Source organism: Carlito syrichta, unplaced genomic scaffold, assembly GCF_000164805.1.
Source record: "Carlito syrichta isolate Samal-C Ts95f unplaced genomic scaffold, Tarsius_syrichta-2.0.1 Scaffold301567, whole genome shotgun sequence".
In the NCBI taxonomy this organism is placed as follows: domain Eukaryota; kingdom Metazoa; phylum Chordata; class Mammalia; order Primates; family Tarsiidae; genus Carlito; species Carlito syrichta.
Genome location: NW_007245663.1, coordinates 41,679 through 66,062, shown reverse-complemented (window position 1 = coordinate 66,062; position 24,384 = coordinate 41,679). Strand labels below are relative to the sequence as shown.

Here is a 24,384-nt window from a genome sequence, read left to right as displayed (position 1 = left end):
TCATTGCTAAAAATGCATTTTTATTGGAAAAATGTGCAGAAACAATCACTAAATACAATTCTCAACCATAGTATTCAAACCCAGACACCACAAAATCATTGAGTGCTATGATTTCTGAAGCCACTAGAACAGCAAAATTGGTACAGCAAAATAATGACCTAACGGTGTTTGTCAAGAACCGCAGTCTATTCAGGGCATATAGAATAAAAACTCCATGTTTACAGTTTCAAATGACATTCATAGCACTAGACTAAACAGAGATCTGTGCAGGAGACAGACAAAACAATCAAACGTGCTTAGCCTAAAAATGAGGAGAACATTACTTAAAGGTAAACAGTTGGGATACAGTGAAGCACTTCAGTGTTATATTAGAACATCACCTACTTTTAACACACTAACAAAAGCAGGATAATTTGTTTTTTTCTTAAATAAATTTAGATATAATCAGTATCTTTTACAAGGCTATGGACACAAAAACCCAATGTGTACATGGAAGATTTTGACCAGGTTGTAATACCTAGAGTGTAACTGGTTTCCTTGAAAGAAATACAAGATGACATACAGATTGAAATAGAACTCTTATTTTTTTCAATAGCGAGTTAGATTAAACATTTTCAAATACAGTGACTTCAACTTGACTGCCCATTTGTAGTTTCCAATACCTCTACCAAAATTAGTGTTTTCTCTGCTATGATACTTCTTTCTATAACAAGTGGTTTAAATTACGACTATGGTTTTTTATTAATTTTTGGCTTGTGATAACACTGTCTGCTTATGAAAAATGGAACATAGTTTATAAACCACTTTCTTATACATTTCTCCTTTGGGCCTGCCACAAACCCCCTGTGGAGCATACGGTTCATGAATCCTATATGAGGATAAGCCGCTGAGATATTTACTGCCCTACCCATGGTCCCCAAATCGTTCTTTCTGGCCACTTTCCTTCCTACAAAAGCATTTGAGAAAAAATCACCTGGAAAAAGAGTAAAGGTTAGCATATATTATTACGTTGCTAGGTACAGAAACCACCTTGATGTACCAACAGGCATGAGGACAGCAATCACTGATCAAGTAAGGCATCCATGGGTTAAGATCAGACATGCTAGTTCCTACGGTATTTGCCACCAAGTCAGCTGAAGGATGTTAGCCATGACTTTCACAAACCCTGGAAAGAAAGGAACCAGGAAACCAAATTTAAACCACTCAGACCAAAGATGATTCCTTTGTATTTTTTTCCCCCAAAAGATGACACCCTTTTACATATTTTCATTACTTCGGTACTAATGCTTTTGTTTGTCTATTGGTGATATTCTCTCCATATAGTGAGAAAAACATCTCAATCATACACTGTGGATACAAAGAACTCTGCAGAAAAGCATCTCTGTGCTGCTACTCTGTGAAAAACCGAAGTGTGATTTATGAACAAATTAGATTTGTAGGCCATAAACAAAATGTTTCTAAGTTTTCTACATTTTTATGTCAATAATGAAATGCTTAAAGAATATTTGTATTAGCTTGGTTCTAAGACTGTAAATCTCTACTTGGAAGATGAAAATTATGGACAAGTATTTCCCACGGACCTGGTTACAAACATCTTTTCTATTGTTTTTTTGACTTCTACCTCAAAATCAACATTTTCAGTATAACTTTCTCCATGTTCTGTTATATTTAAGCACACAATTTAGACAACTTTTAACTCTTTATAGTTCTTACTTAACAATGCCATTGTGGTTGGGTCTCTGCCTAAGAATTCTAAGGCAACAGTCTACAATGATTTTATTAGTTTTACTTTATGAAACATGTAACTTCATGGATTTATAAAGCACTGAGACAACACTCATTTCAGATAATAATCCATATTTCTTTTCATGTGTAAGACCTTGGCACTTTCCCCAGAAATAAGATAACTTGGTGGAAGATCAAGAAGAAAATATAACTTATGGTGAATTCTGGGCCTTTTCAGATACAGACAGCATTTTGGCATCCTTAAAAATGACAAAGTTTTCCCTAAAATATTTAGATACACTAGACTTAGTTTAAGGGTTAAAAGCTTGGTAGTTGAGGACGATGACTAAAGTTGAGGATAGACAACTCTTCATCACCCTGGCAAATATCAGCTCTCAGATATTCCTTTTAAAGGGTTATTATGTATCTTAGGAAACCAGATTTGGGTTATTATTTCTTTATAGTTTGAGTTTTAGATTATAACTCCCATATCCCTGATGAATGAGGAATTTTTTTTACTCAAAATTTGGTGTGACGTACAAGGAAAGCATATGTGCCCTTTTTTAAGTGAACAAGAGATGCGGAACAGTGAATGACTTTGTTTCATGGACACAAGACTTTCTACACGATGGCTACCTAAAGGCTGCTCCTACTGCATAATGTTGCTTTTCTTTCTATTTGCTGCACTCATTCTACTGGTGAGAAATCACATGGGTTCATCAAATGTGTTGATTCTCGGTGTACTCAATTTATAGGTTAAAGAAGATGATATTGTGGCTGTTATTATGTTATTTTTAAAATGTAATCATGTCTTTATGATGAAGCTTCTCTCTCTTTTAAAGAGGACAAGAAAGGGCTGATTAAAACTCTCGCCTGGTTCATCTGCATGGACAGGTTGGCAAACAACAATTTATAGTACAAGCATGACAAAACACCCACTGATACATAGAACGGTCCATCTGCTTCAAAAGAACAGATAAAGTGTTTACTTGAGAAAATGCTGGTTTTGAATTTTTTGCAGTGTAATAGCTGATAAGATGGAAATGATAGAAAACTGGAGAGAGTGGTAACTTGCAAGAATTTGAAAATTCATAGGGAGAGACCTACAGGCTCAATTCTCAGCATTTAGCATTTTCTCCGCCAATCCATAACTCGTGACCATTATAAGATCAAGACAAGCATTATGTTTTCTTGACTATTTGTGATACATTTTTTAAAGAGTCTTTTTTTCCCCTTAAAAGGTAACTTTATCCCTAATCACAGCCAAGGGTCTCAAGTAGTGTCCATTCCATTCAAAGTAAGCCAGGTGGTTATAATCTCCAAATTCCATTAAAGCCCCTGTATCCTTTGCTGAAGATACCAGAAGACCTGTAGCTGTGTTAGTGTCTCTGTGGGGGCTTCTTATGATATAACCTTATAGGAAATGAGCTATGTGGTTGGAGACAAATTTGGTCACAGAGGTAGCTGAGGTGCTGAGTTAGAGCAATGTAAACAACAATCTGGTGGTGTAAACACTCCAGAAATGGTTTCTACATCAGAAAGGAGTTTCATGTACATTTTAAATATTTCTCCAAAATACAACATAGTTTACTAAAACATTGGGGGATCATCAGTAACAGGACATATCTTGGCTAAAAACACATGCCGTTGTGGGATGAAGGGGACATGGAATTCTTTAAAGCAGCGTGCATACGTGACCGCACCAGATAAATTAAAAATTGTAAAACGAATTACACATAACTGTTAATGTTTAAATTATGAGAGGAGAATTTCTAATAATGATTACATATAATTTGGAGTCAGATGTCCAAATTTGCAGAAAATTTTTTTAGTTCAAGTATTTATTTATAAGTAGAATAATATTTTAATTGGTTTTCTTGTCAGTTTTCATCCCTGTTAAGATTATTACCCAATAATTGTGATTTTTACAGGTCTAGTTCTATAATTATGGGCACCATCGCCCTCTGCTTCATGCTACAGCTATCAAATAATGATCTTAAAATAAACTCTGAGAAACTCATTAAGAAACTGACAATGACAGAATCTTGGCATAAGTAAATCAATCATATAACTGGAAGGTGAAAAGAAACAAAAATACATTAAAATAGAATACTTTTAGGGTTTTATAAAGGCTAAATGTTCCTAATTGGGAAATGCAGGGGACATCACAATTTGAATCCAAAGAGAAACTGAGATCATGACCACAAAAGTTCACCAAATTTTGCCTCAGCCATGGCTATATTGTTTCTGCTCACTTCCTTCCAGGAGAAAGGTCTTAAATGTCAGGTAATAGCTTTCTATCTTCATGGCACAGGCACTGAGATCATAAAGAGCATCCCAGGGAAAACATCGTGGGAGGGAATACCCACCACAATCGATCTTAGAAGCTGTCGTGATGTGGCAGAAACCAGACAAGCGAGGCAGTCAATGCTGAGAACGTCACTGGGGACAAATCCCATCAACTTTTCCAAATTGTTTTGATTCATGACACATTTCAGGGTCTATCCTAAGCATAAACTATCTAGACATTCCCCTGGATCTGTCTTTTTTTTAAAAATCATGTCAGTACCAGATAGAGGTTGATAAAGAGAGGTTGAATGGGCAACTGGGATTTGAGGGTCTCCAACATTTGTAACTTAAAAAAAAAAAAAAGTATGAATTGAATATGGAAACATTAAGTTTGATTTGAGAAATTTTATGGGAAGACAAACCATCTCATGAAAAAATTACATACTCTAATACAAAACTTGAAGAACATTGCATTTGTTATTGATACAATTGGCTGAAATACTTATATTTTGAAAGGAATGGCTTGTGTTTATCGGAAAGATCAAAAACTAATGTAATGTTAGTTTAGACCCAATGACGAGACGGGCTAATGGAAAATACTTTTGGTATGATTTTTTTTTTTCCCAAAAGAAAAGGCAGCTTTAGGTGAAAAAACATAAAACAATGGACCCAATTTTTGGTGAGATAAGCCTTCATTTCCCCCCCCCCCCAGCTCCCAAATATTGGGCTATATTTGGGACTGAGCTGAGCTACTCTAGGTGTTTTGCCTTAGGCAAAATAAAAACATATTGTAACACAGAATGCGGCATCATCAAGTTTTATGTGACGAGTGACAGGGAAATTCAGAGGGACCATAGAACCGACCGGTGACTCTTCTGAATTTGGTGCCCTCCACAGTGACATACCTGCGTTTCTGCAATTGATTCAAAGCAGAGGGTGGGAGGTGGAGGGGTGGAGGGAAAAAAATGTGCTTTAGGGTTTCCAGTGCTTTTGTAAACCACAGGGAAAGCCACAATTAGTAGCCCCTTTTTGTTCCCCATCACCAGCATATTTTATCTCAAAAAAATTTTAAGGCCAGATAGTTTTCCTTAACTGCATTTTAAAAGAGATATTGAATAAAGTGCAACTGCCGATGTCTCGTGACTAGTTTATCCACACTTGCTAAGAAAAAAAATGAGATATGAAGTTGAACACCAAACTGATTTTTAAAATTTTGCTTGAAATGAAAATCTCTGGAGATTCTCTTTATCCCAACTGATAATGTCAGCTTTTAATTGGCTTGAGTGAAATTTGGCTAAGTCGCCCTTCCAGACATCTGTAACAGATACATTAAGTTTCAGCTGTCCAAATGCCATGCTCTCATCTTCCCCCCGCAGGGCATTTGTCTTGTACATTGTCATTCACAGCCCTGTTCTTGTCTATATGCTATTTATTAAGAATACAAAAATGACTTTGTGGCACCATCTCCTACATTTTAGCAGAAGTGTGACATTCATCAGCTCATAACCTTATCAGTAATTTAATCATTCAAGTACAGCTTATCGGGTGTACACAGTAAGGCCATTCTTAATGAACCACATAGAATTCTTCATTGTATCCATTTTTAGCTAATGTTTTCTTTCCCCGTTGCAAATATAAAGTACGAATCAGATTGATTATATATATGAAGTAAACGCCATCTTTACCAAAAAAATCACCTTTCTATGCTCTCCCTTTAGTACCTAACCTTTTCACCACGTGACAGGTAATTTTTGCTCTAATTTAAAACCCACTGGTATTTCTTCTCTACTGTCTTATATACTCATCTGCTTTATAAGAAAAACAAATTGAGTATCTTGGATGATGAGATCACATTGGGAAATCTTTGATCTTGTTGGGAAGGGCCTTAAGGATAATGGGTCAATTCTTTTGGACACTGTTGACTATTCTGGTTTCTTAAAAATAGTTTTTTCTGGCAGAAAAAGAAAGATTTGCCATGGTGCATGGTAAATAATAATAATTTTGTGGTTTGCCATTGGTTTTGAAAGTTAAGATTTGGGTAGGTTTCTTGATTTTCAGTTCCTGTGTAGAGCCTAGCAGGCACATTTCTTCTCTGGTGGTTTTTCCCCATCGAGCTTTCCAGAATTTCCACCATTGACAGAGTCGGGGACTTGTGTCTTCTCTACACACTGTTCCATTCTCTTCATGATTAAGTCCAAAAGGGTTTCTACAGCTTTCTCCACGTTCTGTCCAGTTGCTGCACTTGTTTCAAAATATGGTATGCTAGCATAGAAAAGATGACAAACATTTTAGAGAGGAGGCAATCAGAACAGATACAGCAAAATGTACAAATGAATCACACATGCAAAAACATGGCTGGCTGAGAGATTATGAAATAAGCCTGTTTTTGCTGGCTAAGTTGGAAAGCATTCTTGTTTTTTCTCAGTGAGTAAAAATTGATGGGCTGCTCTTTACTGTGGTTTTAACTAGTTTTATGGGTAAGGAAACGGATGCAGGAGGTAGTCCAGGAAGATGAAGCCAAGGCATCATCAATGAAAAAAACGAGAGGGGAAAAGAGGTCTGAACTGATGATCAAGTGTTGCCATTAAAACACTGCTTCTCGTCTACTCAGTCTGATTGAGAAATTAGGCATGCTTTGAAGATGTTCACGTGGATACAGTTGATATTTCTTTGGAATTAAAAGCTTCAAGAAGATTCATAAGTTTCAAAGCTCTCAAGAAGAATCTTCAGTAAAAATTTGGCAGATATGATTTTAAAACTACTTTAAATTAAAAAAAACAAGGATAGATTCTGCTCTACAAGTCGATTTACAATTACATGGTTTTTTTCCTTGTAGCTACCACTTAAGCTCAGCTATGATAAAGACTGCATTGTCACGTCCGTGTCAGGGATTGTTCCTTCGACTTTTGCATGCCTTGACTGAGAGGTAGTTGAGCGTACAGTGTTTGAGAGCATGAGCTCTCATTTCAGACTACCCGGATGGAACTTACGCTCTGGCTCCTACTGTGCGGCACGGCCCTCTGTCAGCGACTTAGTCTCTCTGCGGATCAATTCTTCGTATATAAAATGGGTTAACTCTTGTGTCTCAAATACATGGTTGTTATGTGCGGCTTTATGAGTTAAAGTCTGGGGAGAGTTGCTGGCACATTATAATTATTCAGTATGTGTTAGATCCTTCTATTAGTAAGTAGCTCATGAAAACATCAGATATGTTCCTATGGAAGTTCAAGTGCTATCCAGGAGTCAAGGGGGTTTCTTCTAATGTCAGTCTCATGTCTCTGTGCCACCAACTGAGCAGCAGTGCGCAAGGTCGGGTGATACCTCAGTGTAACTGCCCGGACGTCTCAGTGTGACTGACCTACCCGTATTTGTCAGCCAGGTCCCGTGCTTGCCGTTCATTGACTTCCCTCTGGTCTGGTAGGTCTGCCTTGTTGCCAATTAATACGATATCCGGATTTTCACAATAAGCGTTTGCTTGCAGTTGACCTTGGAGAGAAATCGATAGAACCAGCAAGTTAGTGGTCAGCAAGTGAGTGGTCAAGTGACCGCTTGGATTCTAGATTCCGATCTAAGTTGTTCATCTCCAGTCTGGCGGCCTCCTAGCCATGTTAGTCAAGTTCCGTCCTGTTCTCATCACAGTTTCCTCGTCTGTAAGATAGAGATAATGCCCCACAATTGCTGGTGGTGAAGGCGACTAATAATACACAAGGACCATTTGTCAACATCCATCTGGACTCCTCTACCTCTGGGGAAGCGCCCTCTGAGATGGACGTATTGCTTCATCTTCATACTGTCTGTTCCTCAAATGTAAGTGGAGATACAATAGAACATGATTTTAAAGTGAGCAGACCCGCTCCTTCCTTCAGGAGGTTGCTACACTTCCTGCCCAGAATGTCCAAAGTGATGATCAGAGAGTCGAACAGTTTTGAATGTTCATGTGGAAACAGTTTTTGAAGACAGGTAACTTGTTTCTCTTTTCTTCAGTAAACACTGTGTGTGTGTGAGTGTGAGAGAGAGAGAGAGAGAGAGAGAGAGTGTGTGCGTGCGTGTGTGTGTGTGGGGGGGGGGAGAAAGGAAGGAAGAAAGAAGAGATAAGAAACCTGTCAGCCTGTGTTTTTGAGGTTACAGCGGCTACTTAAGATATCTTAAGCATATCTTAAGACATGCTGTGTGCTATCTTGCCGAGACCAGAGGAAGAAGACAAAGACTTAATCTGTAACACCAATTATTTGGGTGTTAGAAATTAAAGTGGTATTAGACACGGCAATTAACTATCTTAAATCCCAACAATATCCTTCTGGAGACTTTTTAAAGCAAGGAAGAGTCTCGTCTGCCTTGAAAAAGGATAAACATTCGGTGAAAGAATCTAATAAGCTTATTATCGCTTTGTCTCCTCAGAATCTAATAATACCACCAAAATTTGGATAAGAAAAGACAATATTAAAACAAAATAAGGACAGATCCTAGGATAAACACTCATTTGGAGAAGCAATTAAGAAAGTCAGAATTTGTTTCCCCATTGGTTGCAATGGTGTTATCGAACTTATACTGAGAGTGGTTATATATATTAATTGCCAATTATATATACGATATTATACATTTTTTATGTGTAGTAATAAGAAGTATATATACTTTGAGCATCTACTCTTTGCCAGGCACGCATCCAGGCATTGGCAACAGAACAAAAGAGACCAAGTCTGTACATTCATAGAGCTTATGTTCTAGTGGTAGAAAGAGTCAAAAAAAAAGTAAGTAAAAATATACATAATATGATGTCAGGTGACGTGTGACCAAATGAAATATGAAGTGTGTTGAGGGACTTCAGAGTGAGGCAGAGTACTATTTTAGACAAGATGGTCAATCAGGAAAGGCCTCGCCCAAGAGAAGACGAAGGTTTGAGCAGAAGTTTGAAGGGGATGGAAGAAGTAGCAAATGGCCGTCCATGGGAGAAGAGAAAATAACACAGAGGGAATCAAAGGGCAAAGGCCCCAAGGAGGTGATGTGCTTTCCATTTGGCAAGAGCATAATTCAGCTGGAGGCTAGTGGGGGTGGGGGTGGAGGTGGAGTAATAGGGAGTGAGGGAGGAAGCCCACAGCCTGAACACAATGACCTCACAGGTGGGTGAAGGACTCTGGATTTTATTCCAGGTGAGATGGAAGTTCCAGAAAGACTCTGAGAAGGGGAATAACCATGATCCAGCTCTTAGAAAATATCATGCTGGCTACAGACAGCCCCGACAAATCTGGAAATACGAGCAGCTGCAGACCCAAAGGAAGAGTCATCTGTTCCACCACTTGTATATCCTGTGAAGATCAGAATTCTTATTTGTAATTAAAACTACAAATGAAATATTCTCTTTAGGGCTACATCAATTAATAACATATGGGAAAATTCTAACACTTCTCTCCTGTGTTGGCATGTATTAATTTGACTTTAATAATTAAGTAGGCGACATTTAAATTTTGTATTTTAATCTGAGTTTCCATGGAGGCTGGAGATTTTTCTGTACACAGTTTCACATTTGAACTTTTTTTTTTTTTTTTAAGTAAAACTCCAGCGTGAGCTAACTGGAACACTGTGCCTCGCCTAGTCATAACATGGCTGGTCTGCTCTGGAGTGGCTTCTCACCTAATTGATCCATTAGTCCTTGACTACATCTTAGATGTCAGTGTCCCTTCTCAGAAAACACTGTGCCCTCCCCAGGTGAGAGAAACCGATGTGATAGCTCACTTAGTTTTAGGAAGTCTTTCAGGACTCACTGGACAAGTGAAATGAATGAACTTTCAGTGACCGACCAAAAGGCTTAAATAGAGGTGGTAACGAAGCCACATAGGCTTCCTCTACGAGCCTTCAAGGAAGATGTAATTGCAAGTCACATAAAAGCCACCCCTTTGAAGACGACACAGGAAATACTAAACTCGTGACTGTCCAACGTTAACCTGTGGCACCCCATCTGCTTTCATCTTTCGAGGGCTCCGAGCAAAGAGAGCAGTTGGGTCCCAAAGGGGCCAGGGCACATTACTCAGTCTCACTTACTCATCCAGTTTCTGACATTTAAGAAGCTCTGTTGACTGGTGAGGTCAAACATGAGCAGGAAGCCCATGGCGTCTCTGAAAAATGCAGTCGTGAGGCTCCGGAAGCTGCCGAGAAAGCACAGAGATAGTTCTGAAAGTTAGTCCACATACCCGTGAGTACAGTACAAACAATACGGCTATGGTATGAGGCTTCCATGGCTGGCCCTTGTGTCTTCTACAGAAATGCAGACACGGGCAGAAAGGGTGCTGAAGGGCCAGGGGAGGAGTTTCAGTTGTCGAGTTTATTTATTTTAGAAAGTAGGACTTATTAAGTAGACAGAAAAGCTCCCACAGTGGGAGGGGACCTGGAAGAGGTTGCCTGGTTGTCCAAGCTTTTTAAGACCACTTCCTGGCTTTCGGATACCATAGCACTTACACACACAGTTGGTAACGTTCACTCATACACAGCTTCTTGGGATCTTTTTCTTTCTGGGTCATGGGCATCTGGTGGCCCACAATTAAAATGTAAGCCACATTAGAGTGGGGACTTTCACTTTCACTTTTCAGTCTTTCTTGTGTGTACCCAGAAGAAGGCTTGGCAAACAGTAGCCTGGAAATGAATGCCTGTGATAATTTAAAGAAAACCACAACTTGTTATCTGCTGGAACGAGAATTCTTTTGCAGGGGACAACACTGATGACAAAGCTCTTATATAAAGTACTCTTTGGGGTAAAAGTGAGCTTATTCTGGCATCCACGTCTCATGAGGAAAAGCAAGATGACTGCGGGTACTCAGGGAAGGTCAAGACAGAAGAGAGGCACACTCATCGGGAATGAAAGTGAGAACACTCATTTCTAACGGAGGATTTTGTCATGCACAATGCAAAGGATTTTCCTCCTCTCACACGATGCACAACCAAACATTGTCAGTGAAGTCGAAGACGTGCTGAGATCCACTTCAACGTAAGCAACGGGCTACACTGGAGACCACACACAGGAACCGGAGGAGGTTTTGAATTTGGCAGTGGGTTTTTCTAAAGGCACATAACTTTGAACCAGAGCTTATCATGTCCTACCTAAATGCTCTTCTATCTGTTGGTCTCCTACCTGAGTCTACTTGTAGATTATTTGTGCTGGTTTCCTCAGGGTTCTATTCTTGACCTCTCTCATTCTGTACATGAGGGGGACCTCAAAAAACCCAGAATTTATTTATTAAAAATTATGTATTTATTCTTACATGGATAAATTCCAGTCACCCTCAAAGTACTCTTTGTGAGGCAAGACGCCTTGTGAGACGGTTTTTCCACTGCTCAAAACAGTTTTTGAATTTGTCAATTTTGATGCCTTTTTGTGTTTCTGTTGTTTTTGTTTCGCCCCTTCCACATGGGCAAAACGTTTCCCTTTGAGGACTTTTTTCATCTGGGAAAACCACAGCAAAAAAGTGAGGCTCCAACTCAAAGCAAAAAAAAGTGGCTTCAGGGCAAGATCGGGTGAATAGGGAGGGTGGTGCACAGCGCGGTCATGCTGTTTTTGGGTCAAAAACTGCAGATCACTCAGCGTGGTGTGGGCAGGTTCGCTGGTAAATCGCCCATCAGGAAACAGGCAAATGCGCTGAAACGATCTCCAAACAACAACAAAATTTACTGAAGCCTAACACAGCCTCTCACAACCACATGAGCTGGGATGCTGATGGGCTCCTAGAACACTTACCTAGCAGGAGAATCCTGTACTACAAGAGGCTCACCCTCCAAAAAATCATTCTGTTTTTTGGGGGATCACCTTCATACATTCACTGGATCATCTCATCCACTTCCCTGGCTGAATTGTAGCCAAAACTTATACATTAACATCCATAAGTTACTCTTGCATACAGGGTACCTGTATACGGGGTACCTAATTACTTGTTGGAAACTCAGATACCTCCAACTTCATACATCCCAGACCAAACCGGCCCCTCCTCCTTATTTCTTTTTCTGTTAGGAAAAGGAATTACCGTCCTCCTAGATGCCATAACCTCTTCCTTTTTCACCCGTCTACAGTCAACACATCTCTCTTGGCCTGCTGATTTCTGTCCATCTACCTGCCACCACTCTGATATGGACCCATTGTCTCGCATCGAGACAACTCCAGTACCCTTCTCACCAGGCTTCCAGTGTCCAATTTTGTTTGGGACACCACTCATCCATCTCTTCCCATTGGTGATATCAATCCTCTACTAAAAACATCTTAGTGATTATGCATCACTCTCAAGCTAATGCCCAAACTCCTTAATAAGCTGTCAAGTCTCCACAAGAACTGATCTCTGCGCATCCATGCAGCTTCATCTCCTGACTAGCCACAGGCATGCTGCTATGCTTTTAGTTCTCAGAAAGTTCACTCTGCTCCCCTGGGCTTCCACACACGCTGGTCTTTCTGTGGGTAACCTCACCTTGGTGCTTCCTTCTCCTACCCTTTCCTTTAGCCTGGATAATACTCATCCATTGTGCATGAATATATCATATTGGTATCTGAGAAAATACCACCTCTGCGAGGAGCCTTCCCATCACTGCAGGTGGGTTATGGGCACCTCCTGGTGGGCCTGCCAATTGCCTTTTGCTCTCCTGTTGCTATCTTAGGGCTATATTGCAATTCTTTATCCAGTTTCCACCCGTGACTGTAAGCCCCAAGGGGAAGGAGCTGTGTTTCTAACTTGCTATCCATTATATTTTCAGGGTCCAGAACAGGCTGATTTGTTCATGGAATATCTGTGAAATTAAAGACAGCAACGGAAAATAGAAACAAAACGATAAAAGATTTTTAAAGATTTGAAACGACTTCAGTAGAGAATGACGCTTTTCATGCCCAAGATGAGAGAAGAGTTATTTTCACTACTACTCGTTTCCAAAATAAGATTTCTTTTTTCTTTTTCTTCTTTTTAAGATTTAAAACAAAGTTTATTAGAGAGAAGAAGAGAGGAAAGAGAGTAGGTGAAAGTTTCGAACCAGAAAGGCCTGACATGGGCAAGTCTCTCTGGCTTTTGCTCTTAACTATGAAACTAGATACATTTTCACAACAATTGATACACTAAAGAGGGTGGGTCCTAGGTAACATCTCTCCACTCTGATGGGTGCAGGGGTGGTCTTATTATCATTTCTACGTTTTTTGATTCCTGATCAGAACTATCTTGATGGAGTTTTCCTAGGAAACCAGCCTACCTGTAATGCCTTCTTTAAAAATAAAACATGGCTGTTTTATAAAATATAACAAGTAAAATATTTTCCTCTGAGATTTATTTACTCAGTGTCTTCTGTGCTATAATCTCACTACAGCCAAAGTAAAGCCAGAGAAATTCAAGTTTATCACTTAAATTATACTAGTAACCACAAGCCTGCCTTGTAGCCCTTATACAAAAGGTAATCAGCCACCACTAAGTTGACAATATGTACACCTAGCTTCACTTAATTTCTCTACTTGCTGCACAAGGAGAGGGTTTAAGTTATCCCTTTTGGGGGCCCATTGTAATGGTTATAATTCTACTAATTTGGGGTCCAGGTCTCTTTAACTGCCTAGTAGGATTTCGTTTTTAGGGTATTATGGTGGTCTAAAAACATAGAGTAGACACACCAAAAAATTTACTAACTTTTTTCATGTGGATTGACACCTACCATTCCCTAGAAGTGCACAGAGATTATAGTGTCTTTACTGAACGATTCTCTCTCTTTGGAGATTAGCTGTGTCCACAAAATTGTCTCTACCCAGCCAGCCATGATAGTGTCATGGCTAGGAAAAGTGCTCTTTGTTCTCTCCCTAAATGTGTGTGTGTATGTGTGTGTGCATCTCATGTGAAGACAAGACGGTGTTCTATTCCCTCTAATTGCCCACAGCATATGACAGCATCACTCAAAAGCATGCTTGTTGTCGTGATCTACTTGGGACAGACACTTTTTCGTACATAGCAACATGGATAGGACAGGCTGAAGCAGTCTCATCCCCTGGACCATTCTGGCCAGTATTCGCCATTCCCACCCCTCCTGGGAGACAAGTAATTCATTTCTAGCTTCCCCCACCTGTCTCCTTCTGTCCAGTGAGTCAGCCAGGTGGAAGAAATCAGGACCACAAAAGAAACAGATCCCCGAGTCACATGATCACTATTTCTCCCTCACTGGGAACTAAGGCTGTGCCCTGTGTCCTTTGGGTTTACTGAAGAGCTAGGTATTTTTTTTATCCTTCTTCCCAAGATGTGACTTTATCACAATCATATCTTTCAGGGGTTGAACTGCCAGATGTCCTCAGGCACAGGGCTGGGTGTGAGGCATTGTTTATCGTGTTGCTTAGCTACGCCTCCTCTATACAGAATGCAAAATTCCCAAGGAACGAATAACCCAAGTGTTACCAAGACTGCCCCAGTATTCCCCATTTTCCTCATCAAGCTGCTGCCTTTAAGGGGACGGGCGAGAGAAGGCTGCCATCGTGCTCGGCTGACATACCGTGTGCGAGGACATATGGGAACCATGTTTTCTCATGTTCTTCAAAAATGAATTAAATTGCTCTATAAAACATACATCTTTGTGACAACAAAACTGACATATGAACAGAGATTCTCGTGAGGAATGACTTCAGAGGAACCAGCAGTGTTGAAGGGTGTGTGTAAATGGAATTCACAGTCAAAAAAGCTAACAGAGAGGGCCCAGCACCTCTCCTGGCGTTTACACTCACTGAAGGCGAGAACATCTTGGACGCATTTCAAAAACGGAAGTGTTTACAAGCATAAGCATTCTAAGACATACGCGGCAAAATTTAGAGGTATGTGCCTTCTAAATATCTTCTCTGCCAATCTATTGCTACTTTTAATTTAATCTATTATTGAAAAGCTTCACTAGCTTGAGAACTTTCATGCTTTGAAAACTCAGATTCCAAAGAAATAGACTTTCCTGCAATAACAGGGTAGTACCTCTACCTCTAAGCAATGAACATTTAAGTGTCTACTTAGTGCTCTCTTGGATATTGCACCAGAGACGATACAAGGACTCCACCTTTATAAAGATGACAATTTGGGTGGGGGTGAGAAGGACCCAAGTGAATCAACGAACAGCAGTTAAAGATGAAAATGGAAGATTCATCCTCTTACAAGGTGGTAGCTAATTCATTTAGTAACTGCAGGGTGGGTATGACAGGTAGCCACAGGAGTTCAGAAGAAAGAGGGATTTCGTTTTGTAGAGGAGGGGGCGGAAGAGATGAGCTTGGTGGGAGAAAGGGATCAGGGAAAGTGGGCGGGGGGCAACGATTCTAGCTGGAGGGCGACAGCTTGCTCAGAGTCTGAGAGGACAAAGCCAGTCACAGTCTGTGTGGAATAACAGAAGGAGATAAGGTCCTAACACCCTCTCCTCAACATTTCCTTTGAGTTGCACTTAGTGTTAATTTCTCATCTTCAGTCCATTCAATTCTAGAGACTTTTTTTCCCACCAGAAAGCGCAAAGACAATGCACAGCAAGAATCTTCATATTTTTGAAAATCGGAGTTTTAAAATCTGTACCAACAACACAATGCAAGGATGACTAATTAACGACAAGTCATGTATTTTTATTTCTCAATACAAATGTCGATTTTGAAACCAGGAGCAGTGTCGCATATTTTTGTTTTCAAGTTCATACATAGTACTTATTTAAAACTAAGTTTTCTAAGCTGTATATAGCTAGAAACAAAGTAATTCATCATTACCGCTCTTGTCCTGCAGTGTCCCAAAGCTGAAGATGCACCTTAAATGCTTTCCCTGAAGATCCATTTGGTCCTTGTGTATTATAAACCTGAAAGATACAAAGTTCATTAGTTGGTATTGCTTTGGATTTTGTCAACATTCAAATTATCCGGGTTCCCTCGGCATGTTTTTTCTCGATTACTATAATCAAAGTTCATAGTGCAGAATAAATATTTGCTCTACTTTTTTCCAGAAGTAGCACATGTACTCTCACTTTTAAATGTCAAGCAAGATTTTCAACACAATTTAGGCATATTGCAAACTTAAATTAGACACCTTCTGTCATTTCTTCACGAGGCAGCAAACATCAGATTTAGGACTCAAGTTCTAGGTTCAAATACCAACTCTTCATTTAACCTCTGAGTCTTATTTTCTGATCTTCAAATTGACACCCACAATTCCTTCCTACTTTACAGAGCTACTGCAAACTTATATGAAAGCATTTTTTTAAACAGCAAAGTATTTTGTAAATACCTGAAAATCTTTTACTGTGGACTATCAAAATCATTTTGCCATGAAATATGCACAGAATTTCTCAAAAAGTGGACACATGACATTTCAAGCCTTCCTTCACTAGTCATTTATCAAAAGCCTATTTCTAAGCCAAAAAAAATTCTAGACTTTTTACGTTTTAGAAAAGCATAACAATTTTAATATTTGATCAGCTCCCTTAAGTATACTTTAGTGAAAATTTCTCAAAGTGAAAATTTTGCAAGGACTCACACTCAAATTGGTGGGGACACCGGGGGAAAGACAGGAAAACCCCCCAAAAGGGTTGAGAGTAGATTTTCTAGGATGACATTACAATGCATTGACTTTCAGACGAGATACTACAGTGCTTTGTAAGGAACCATGATCCAACTTCGTAGGCAATGGCTTCCAACCACCATTTCTTTTGTTTTCTTTCCCAATTCCCAAGAAACAAGTAGATTTGTGACATCAACTGGAAGCCACAGCCATCTTGGCAATCAAGATTACCTTGGGTGGCAGCAAATCTGGCTAAGCTTATGTGCCTATGCTACACGTCTCACATGTCACAATATCCTTATTGCTGTCATTAGCGTCTAGCATAGAGAAGGAAGTGGTTGTGATTCTCACTTAAACTCCCTTATCTTGGAAAATAGCATGGGTTGGTCTCACATTCTGTTCATTATAAGCCGGTGATTGATGGCTGAGTCTACACATAAATAAAAAAAAGCAGCAAGAACTTACAAAGCTCATATACTAACTATTTGCCAATCATACTTTTAACCTCTTAAGTGTAGGGAAATCAACACTTGTTCTTACTGAGAAATTTAACTCAGATCAGAGTTAATGCTTTTAGATCCTAATAATTCAAATTACAAGAGATTCCTTAAGTCTTTATAGAAAACACACAATACAAATCCATAAATGATTTGTTTTAATTGCCTTGTATACTTGGGAAGATAAGAGAGAGTATCATGCAATATTTTTCTAGCAAAATGTTACTTGTAGTTAAAAAGTAGAAAATAATATTCTAAAGTAAAGTGACAGGTTATAAAACTCATGTGATAAAATACAGACATTTTGCAACGCAATAAACATAGCTTCTTAATTCTTATTTTATATGGGGGGGGAGGTCAGTGACAAGGTCAAGAGTATGTTAAAAAAACTCACCACACGTTTTTCCCGAAAGTCTATTCCCACTGTGGTGATAAATTTGGGATTGAATTTGTTGTCCGTGTATCTGTAAAGAAATGTCGTCTTCCCTACCCCTGAATCTCCGAGGGCCAGGAGTTTGATCAGATAATCATAGTCTCCATCGGTCATAGTGATGGTCTTGGTGGGCCTATGTAGGAGACAAATGACAACAAGTATATTACAATTAAAGTTGATTCGCCTTTGCCTTATACCAAAATGCAACAGACATTTAACTTTCGAGGTTAAAAAAACAAAAAACAAATGCCTCTATCCTGTCAAATCCTAAATTAACTTGATTGACGCAGCTTTGGGGGCAAGGGCACATCTATCATTTTACTCAGTACAAATCATTTTACATCATATTACTTGTTACGGAGAAATATGCAAAATAGCAATTGCCATAGCAATAGTAGAACTTAAAGTTAAAAGCCATTGAGTTGTTCTAAAATCAATGAAGATGATGGTAGGAAGACAAGAGAGTGACAGGGACCATAAAACCCAGTCCAAAATGATGCAACATGCCAGAGAGAGTCTACAATTGCATATGGACAATGGAAGGAAAATGCCAAGGGGTATATCTTATATCTAACCATGCAGGATGAGCTTTCAATTAGGTGCACACAAATTATTCCCTTCTAATTGAAAAAAAATAAGTAACAACTGGTATGATAACCTTCAAAAACCTGTGATGATAACACCAAGCATAAGGTCATGCATTTGAATGACACCACCACTTACTTGATGAAGTTTCTACTCTTCAGTTTAGCAAAGGGATTGACTCTGTCTCTCTATGTATGTATGTGTATATACTTTGTATTTGGTTCAACTCTTGTTTATATTTTATGCGATTTCCTGATTCCTAAAATCATATAACTTCCATATTCTATCTTTGGCATGGCAAATACAGCAGCATAAAAAATAATAAGAGCCTTGGCAATCTTTCCTTTTCTAAGAAATGGGCTAAAAAAAAAAAAAGATCGGAAAAGGATAAAAAAGCTGACAAATCTAACAGTAATGTTTATTCCTGCACAATGATTGATGGTCTTACCGGTTCTTGGTTCTATAGCTCTAAAAGGGAAGAAAAAGTCAGAAGATTACAGTGTTCAGTAAATATATCTGACTGTCAGCCCTTATCGTGGTGTCACAAGCCATATCACAAGAACCAGCAGGACTTTCAGATACAGAAGAATCCTTTGTGGGAAGGCAAGGGGCTGGGAAGAGTAAAAAAAAAAAAACAATTGAAATGCATCACGTCCTTGAGTCTCTAGTTAGTGAAAAGTGTTAAAGGAAGAAGGAAACCCAAGCCATCAGGTGGTCCAACCCCTCAGTTTTCAGATGAAAAGTCACAAGAAGAGAAGTTGAGTGACTTGTGGGAGTGACAGCTAGTTTCTAATAAAGGAATATCCAAGATGTGCTTATTATAATTTGAAATAAAAACTGCATTAGATAGGAGCAGGGTAGCAATAGAATATTTTCATTCTATAGGGAAAGAACACTTTTTGTTGAATACTGACAGAGACATAACTTTCTTTTTTTTTTTTTTTTTTTGAGTCAGAGTCTCACGCCATCACCCAGGCTGGAGTGCACTGGCATGCTCATGGCCACCCCGACCTTCTGGGCTCTGGCAATCCTTCCACCTCAGCTTTCCGAGGAGCTGGAACTACAGGCATGCACTACCATGCCCTGCTAATTTTTGATTATTGTAGAGATGAAGTCTTGCCAAGTTTCCTGGTCTGGTCTTGAACCTGTGGGCTCAGGCAATCCACTTGCCTCAGCCTCCCAAAGTGCTGGGATGACAGGCCGAGCCACTGAGCCCGGCTGAGACATAACTTTCATTAGTAGAATATCTCAGTGAGGTTGTCTATGAATTCTCTCTTCCATCCCACCCCTCAGTTCCCCGTATTCTCGTTCAACATAAATTCCACTAGCACAAGGACTTAATCTCCTTTGTCTACTGCTGGATCTTCAGAGCCCAGCAAGGTGGCTGACATACATATTTGTTGAGTGTATAAATATATTTAAGCTCCTCAGAGCCATGCAAAATGTCATGATTAATGAAACGCATCCCATGGGCCATTGGTGGAAGTGGTATCCATCCAAACACAGAACTTAGATTCTTCCTCATCAGTGAGGTGAGCGTATAGAATTAAATGATCACTCTGGTGCTTTCCAGGTCTGGCTTCCTGAGCTCACTTTGCTATTTGAAGCTGCACAAGAGAGCAAAACCTTCTCAATATAGAATATTTATATCTTCAGAGGAACAGTTTCAAATAACATGGGAAAAGGCAAAGCACCGAGGTTGTATACTTGTTGAAAGTGAGATGTGTGCAGGCAGAGAGCATATAAAACTGTCAGTTGAACAGTCGAGGTTCAGAGAACGGGGTCCCTCCATGAAAGCTACTATTTGTCCATCTAACACACCCTTATTGGCACCTCCTATTTGCCTGGTATTTTGCTTGGCTCCGAAGCAAACAAGTGCTTCGGTTATGCATCAGCGACTATTACACAGATGGAATTACCCAGGCAGATTTGCTGTTCTTTGCTAGTTCACAATCTCAAGAACCCCATGACAAGTCACAACTTTGTGACTTTAACTTGTTAAATTCATCAAAATCAACTTAACGTTATAAAGGCACTTTGGAAAGCTTAAAAGAGTAGGCGAACAAGGACTCCAAGTGAATGCTTAATGTTTCCTCTGTTATCTTTACTTGATTGGCTTATGTTGGGCTCTAGTAGGTACGTTTTCAGGTCTGGGAGTCTCGGAGCAAGCACTTCTTTGTCTGGATGATAGCCTGAGGGTGTTTCCCACGAACTGACCTTGAAATATTGCTTCCCATAACCAACCACATTTATGTCCTGAAGATTAGAATTAAATTATAATTGGCTGAAATATTCTAGGGACCCTAGCATATCAGTAGAACCAAAGGCATGCTTCTGGAGGAAGGGCAAGTTTCAGAAAACAAATTAATCACATGAGCACAAGGAAGGGGTCAGCAGTCACTGGGCACTGCCAGAGGAGGGAGAGAAGGGTGGTGGGCATATAACAACACAAAAGGGTACCTGGTCCTTTACCAGGGGAAGTGAGGGCCAGTTGGAGGTCCAAACTTCACCTGCATGCAGCCTACGTGTATAGTTAATCCTTCCTTGTTCCCTACATCTCTATAATAAAATAACAATTTTTTCTTTGGTGTATTCTATAGCATTTTGTTGTTAGGATGGTTTATTGCACTTAATTTTTATTTCAATTCCTCTTGAATACTATTTAGAATGAATGGATGAGGGCCTATATGGAAGGTTCAGATCAAATTGCAAATATAACCAACATTAGTTTAAAAAAATGGTTTTTACTTAAGCTGACAGTGGTCCATGTGTCCACTGGAACAATCAAATCTATTTTTTTAAAAAGGTGTCTATTTTGTCCTGATCTAGGCTCTAATATAATAGAAATTAAACCAATGATTTATAAAGTTCTGAAGTTCAGTTTGCCTAGGCTGGAAGTAAAGGGTAGATATTCGAACACAGGTTAGTTTTAAATCTATTTATCTTCATTGACATGCTACCATTATTCTTACATATTAAATTCATACCTAAGCTGATGAATATTTTTTTCTCCAAATGATTTTTTCTCCTAAGTAACATTGTTTTCCTTTGGCTTAATTAAGTGGTATCTTTTGAAACTATATTAATTTTTTTTTTACTTTTTATTTTGAAAAATTTCAAACTAAATTTGAGGGAATAGTATAACGTACCCTCATATACTTATCACACAGCTTCTATTAGAACCTCTTTTTTTTTCTGAGTCAGAGTCTCACTCCATTGCCCAGGCCGGAGTGCAGTGGCACACTCACGGCCACTCCAGCATGAACCCGCTGGGCTCTGGCGATCCTTCCACCTCAGCCTCCCAAGTAGCTGGAACTACAGGTACGCGCTCCCACACCTGGCTAATTTTTTGATTTATTGTGGAGACGAGGTCTCACCAAGTTGCCCAGGCTGGTCTCGAACCCCTGGGCTCAGGCAATCCTCTTGCCTTGGCCTCCCAAAGTGCTGGGATTACAGGCTTGAATCCCCGTGCCCGACCTTCACACAGCTCCTAAATGACCAATATATAGCCAATCTTCTGTCATCCACCCGACCCCTCTCCTGCTACCAGATTATTTTGAAGCAAGTATTGGGCGTCACAATATTTTTTTCATAAATAATCCAATCATATTTGTAAAATAAGATCTCTCAACCTTAGCGCTACTGACGTTGTGCATACTTATAGAGAAGTTTATTAAACACTTGGCTTTTTTTTGTTTTGCTTGTTTGAGTTGGAGTCTCACTCTGTCACCCAGGTTGGAGTGCAGTGGCACATTCACGGCCACCGCAGTGTCGACCTGCTGGGCTTCAGCGATCCTTCCGCCTCAGCCTTCCAAGGAGCCAGAACTACAGGTGCATGCTACCACACCTGGCAAAATTATTTTTATTTTTATTTATTCATTGTAGAGACGAGGTCTCACCAAGTTGCCTGGGCTGGTCTCGAACCCACAGGCTCAGGCAATCCATTCACCTTGCCTTTCCAAAGTGCTGGGATTACACGCTGAACTACTGAACCCGGCAACATTTGGCTTTTTAAAAATTTGATAGGTCAGAAAACATATGCTAATACCATTTATCTTGTATTTCACTTACAGTGATCAAGGTCATGTATCTTTTTATAGGGCTAAGGGTTATTTTACTTCTTTTTCTGTGAATGGAGGGGTCATATCTCTTGCTCATTAAAAAAAATGGTTTATCTGTTCTACTTTTAGAAGTTCTTTGTATATTCGGGATATTTAAACTTTATTATTTAAGATGAAAATAATTTTTCCCTTTGTCTCTTTACTTTGCTTGTGGTGTTCATGCCACACAAAAGACTATTATTGTTGTTGGCGATGTTGTTTTTGGGAGATGAGGGATCCAATTCTGACTCCCAGTCAAGAAGGTTTTCCCACCCCAGGCGGTGGAGGAATTGTGGTGTCATCCTGGTACTTACATGTTTTCAATTTGACATTTAAATCTCTGGCTCCTCTGGAATTTACCATAATGCATGTTATGAAGAATTGATCCAAACCCAAGTTTTTTTCTTCTGTCATAATACATAAAATCCATCTTTTCATCATTGATTTGAAAAACCATTTTCATCATATAAATTTCTATATAATTAGAAATTAGGTCTGTTTCCAAAGTTTCCTGTTCTACTAGTCTGATTCATGGAGCCCTGCTGTAAATATAATTATTCATGAAATGTTTAATATCTGACAGGGCTCATTGTTCTTTTCTTGAAATCTCTATGATGTTGAATTTGCCTGTTCAAAAACATGACTGTCTTTCAGCATGATCAAGTCTTCTGTTATGACTTTAAGAATTACTTTATGGCTTTTCTTATGCAGGTTTTGGATATTTTTAAGTTTACATCTAAATTCTTTATTTGCTTTCATAACTTTGGGCTCACTTGTCATCTTCTGTTATTGTTGTTCATACGCAGATTATTACTTTTGTAAATTAGTTTTATTATCCAAAACGTTGCTAAATTTTTGTATTATTATTATGATTATTATTTTTTGAGTTGAAGTCTCACTCTGTCGCCCAGACAGGAGTGCAGTGGCCGCTCCCGGCCACCGCAGCCTCGACCTGCTGGGCTCCGGCGATCCTTCCGCCTCAGCCTTCCGAGTAGCTGGAATTACAGGCATGTGCTACCACGCCCGGTTGAAAGTTTTGTATTATTATAGTGACTTTCCAATTTATATTTTGAGTTTTCCAGATGATTTCATATCCTTTCTGAACAGATAGAGTTTTATTTCTTCCTTTCAAACTCCTATGCTTCTATTTGTTTTCTCTTATCCACTTTCACTGGCTAATACCTGTTTTATAAAATCAAAGAGTAGCAGGATAGCGGATTTCCTTGTTCCTGATCTGAGTCAGGAACCCTCCAGTGTTTTCCTAGTAAGCAGTGGCTGGCTGCCTTTAATGTGAGTAGATATTAAATTTGTCGGTTGTCCTTCCTTCCTCTGTTAGAGATGATCTTCTGATTTTTCTCCTTAGCTTGATTTAACAGATTTCTTCTTACAGAACCATCTCTACATTTCTGAAATAAATTTCACTTGTTTATAATGTTTCATTTTCTTTATGTGCTGTTGGGTTTTATTTCTTATGTTTTATATCATTTTCATCAGTATTCATAAATAAGATTTACCTTGTTTTTTAAACAATCTTTGGTTTTGAGCTTTGGATTATATTCACTTCATAGAATATGAAAGTTTTTCCTTTTTCTGTGCTATGGAAATAGTTTAACATTGTTGATGATATCTGACTTTTAAATGTTTGAAAGAATTTCTGTTTGAACCATCTTGTCCTGGTGATTTTGTGTGGGAGTATTTTCTTAATTACCTTCTCTCTACTTTGGTAATTGGTCCATTTAATCTTGCTTTTCCTTGGTCAATTTTGCAAAACTGTAATTTAGTATACTAATAACCATTTCATCTAGGAATTTAAATGCACTTACATGGAGTTGTACAAACTGTTCTCATGATTTTTAAAATTCCTCTGTTTTGGTACTTATTTTCTACTTGATATTTCTAATTCTGTACATTTGTACTTGTTTGTAGAAGGTTTTAGAAAACCAATGAAAGCACTAGTGCTATTACCTGAAGAATTTGTTTTTATTTTTATCATATAGCTTAGTCTGCTAATTTTCCACCATCGTTCATTTTCCCTGGGGATCTCCTCTCTAACCCTTCTCCTCATCTCCATATTCAATCAACATCCACAATTTTCTTGTCCATGAGTTCTTAGACTTCTTTAGTTTTACTCTGGTTTCCATACACCCACCAAGAGACATTGTGCTGAGGGGTCAATTTCTAAAGGACCTTGCAATTCCAGACTTGAAGTTGCTAAAACCTAAATTGCTCAGGAGCATTCTTGATGAGAACTCTGAATCCTT

The 24,384-nt window shown here is 39.1% G+C and overlaps 1 protein-coding gene across 1 annotated transcript in view; it reads right to left on the bottom strand.

Moving 5' to 3' along the window:
• Positions 1-24,384, bottom strand: part of RAB27B (RAB27B, member RAS oncogene family) — a 65,458-nt gene continuing 41,074 nt past the window's right edge. Inside the window, exons 2-6 of the mRNA XM_008054868.2 lie at positions 17,400-17,571; positions 15,725-15,810; positions 10,051-10,154; positions 7,377-7,500; positions 1-6,276 (exon numbers count right to left, since the gene is read on the bottom strand). Of these exons, the coding sequence (XP_008053059.1) occupies positions 6,087-6,276; positions 7,377-7,500; positions 10,051-10,154; positions 15,725-15,810; positions 17,400-17,552 (657 nt within the window). The 5' untranslated portion in view covers positions 17,553-17,571 and the 3' untranslated portion in view covers positions 1-6,086. The remainder of the gene's footprint in view (positions 6,277-7,376; positions 7,501-10,050; positions 10,155-15,724; positions 15,811-17,399; positions 17,572-24,384) is intronic.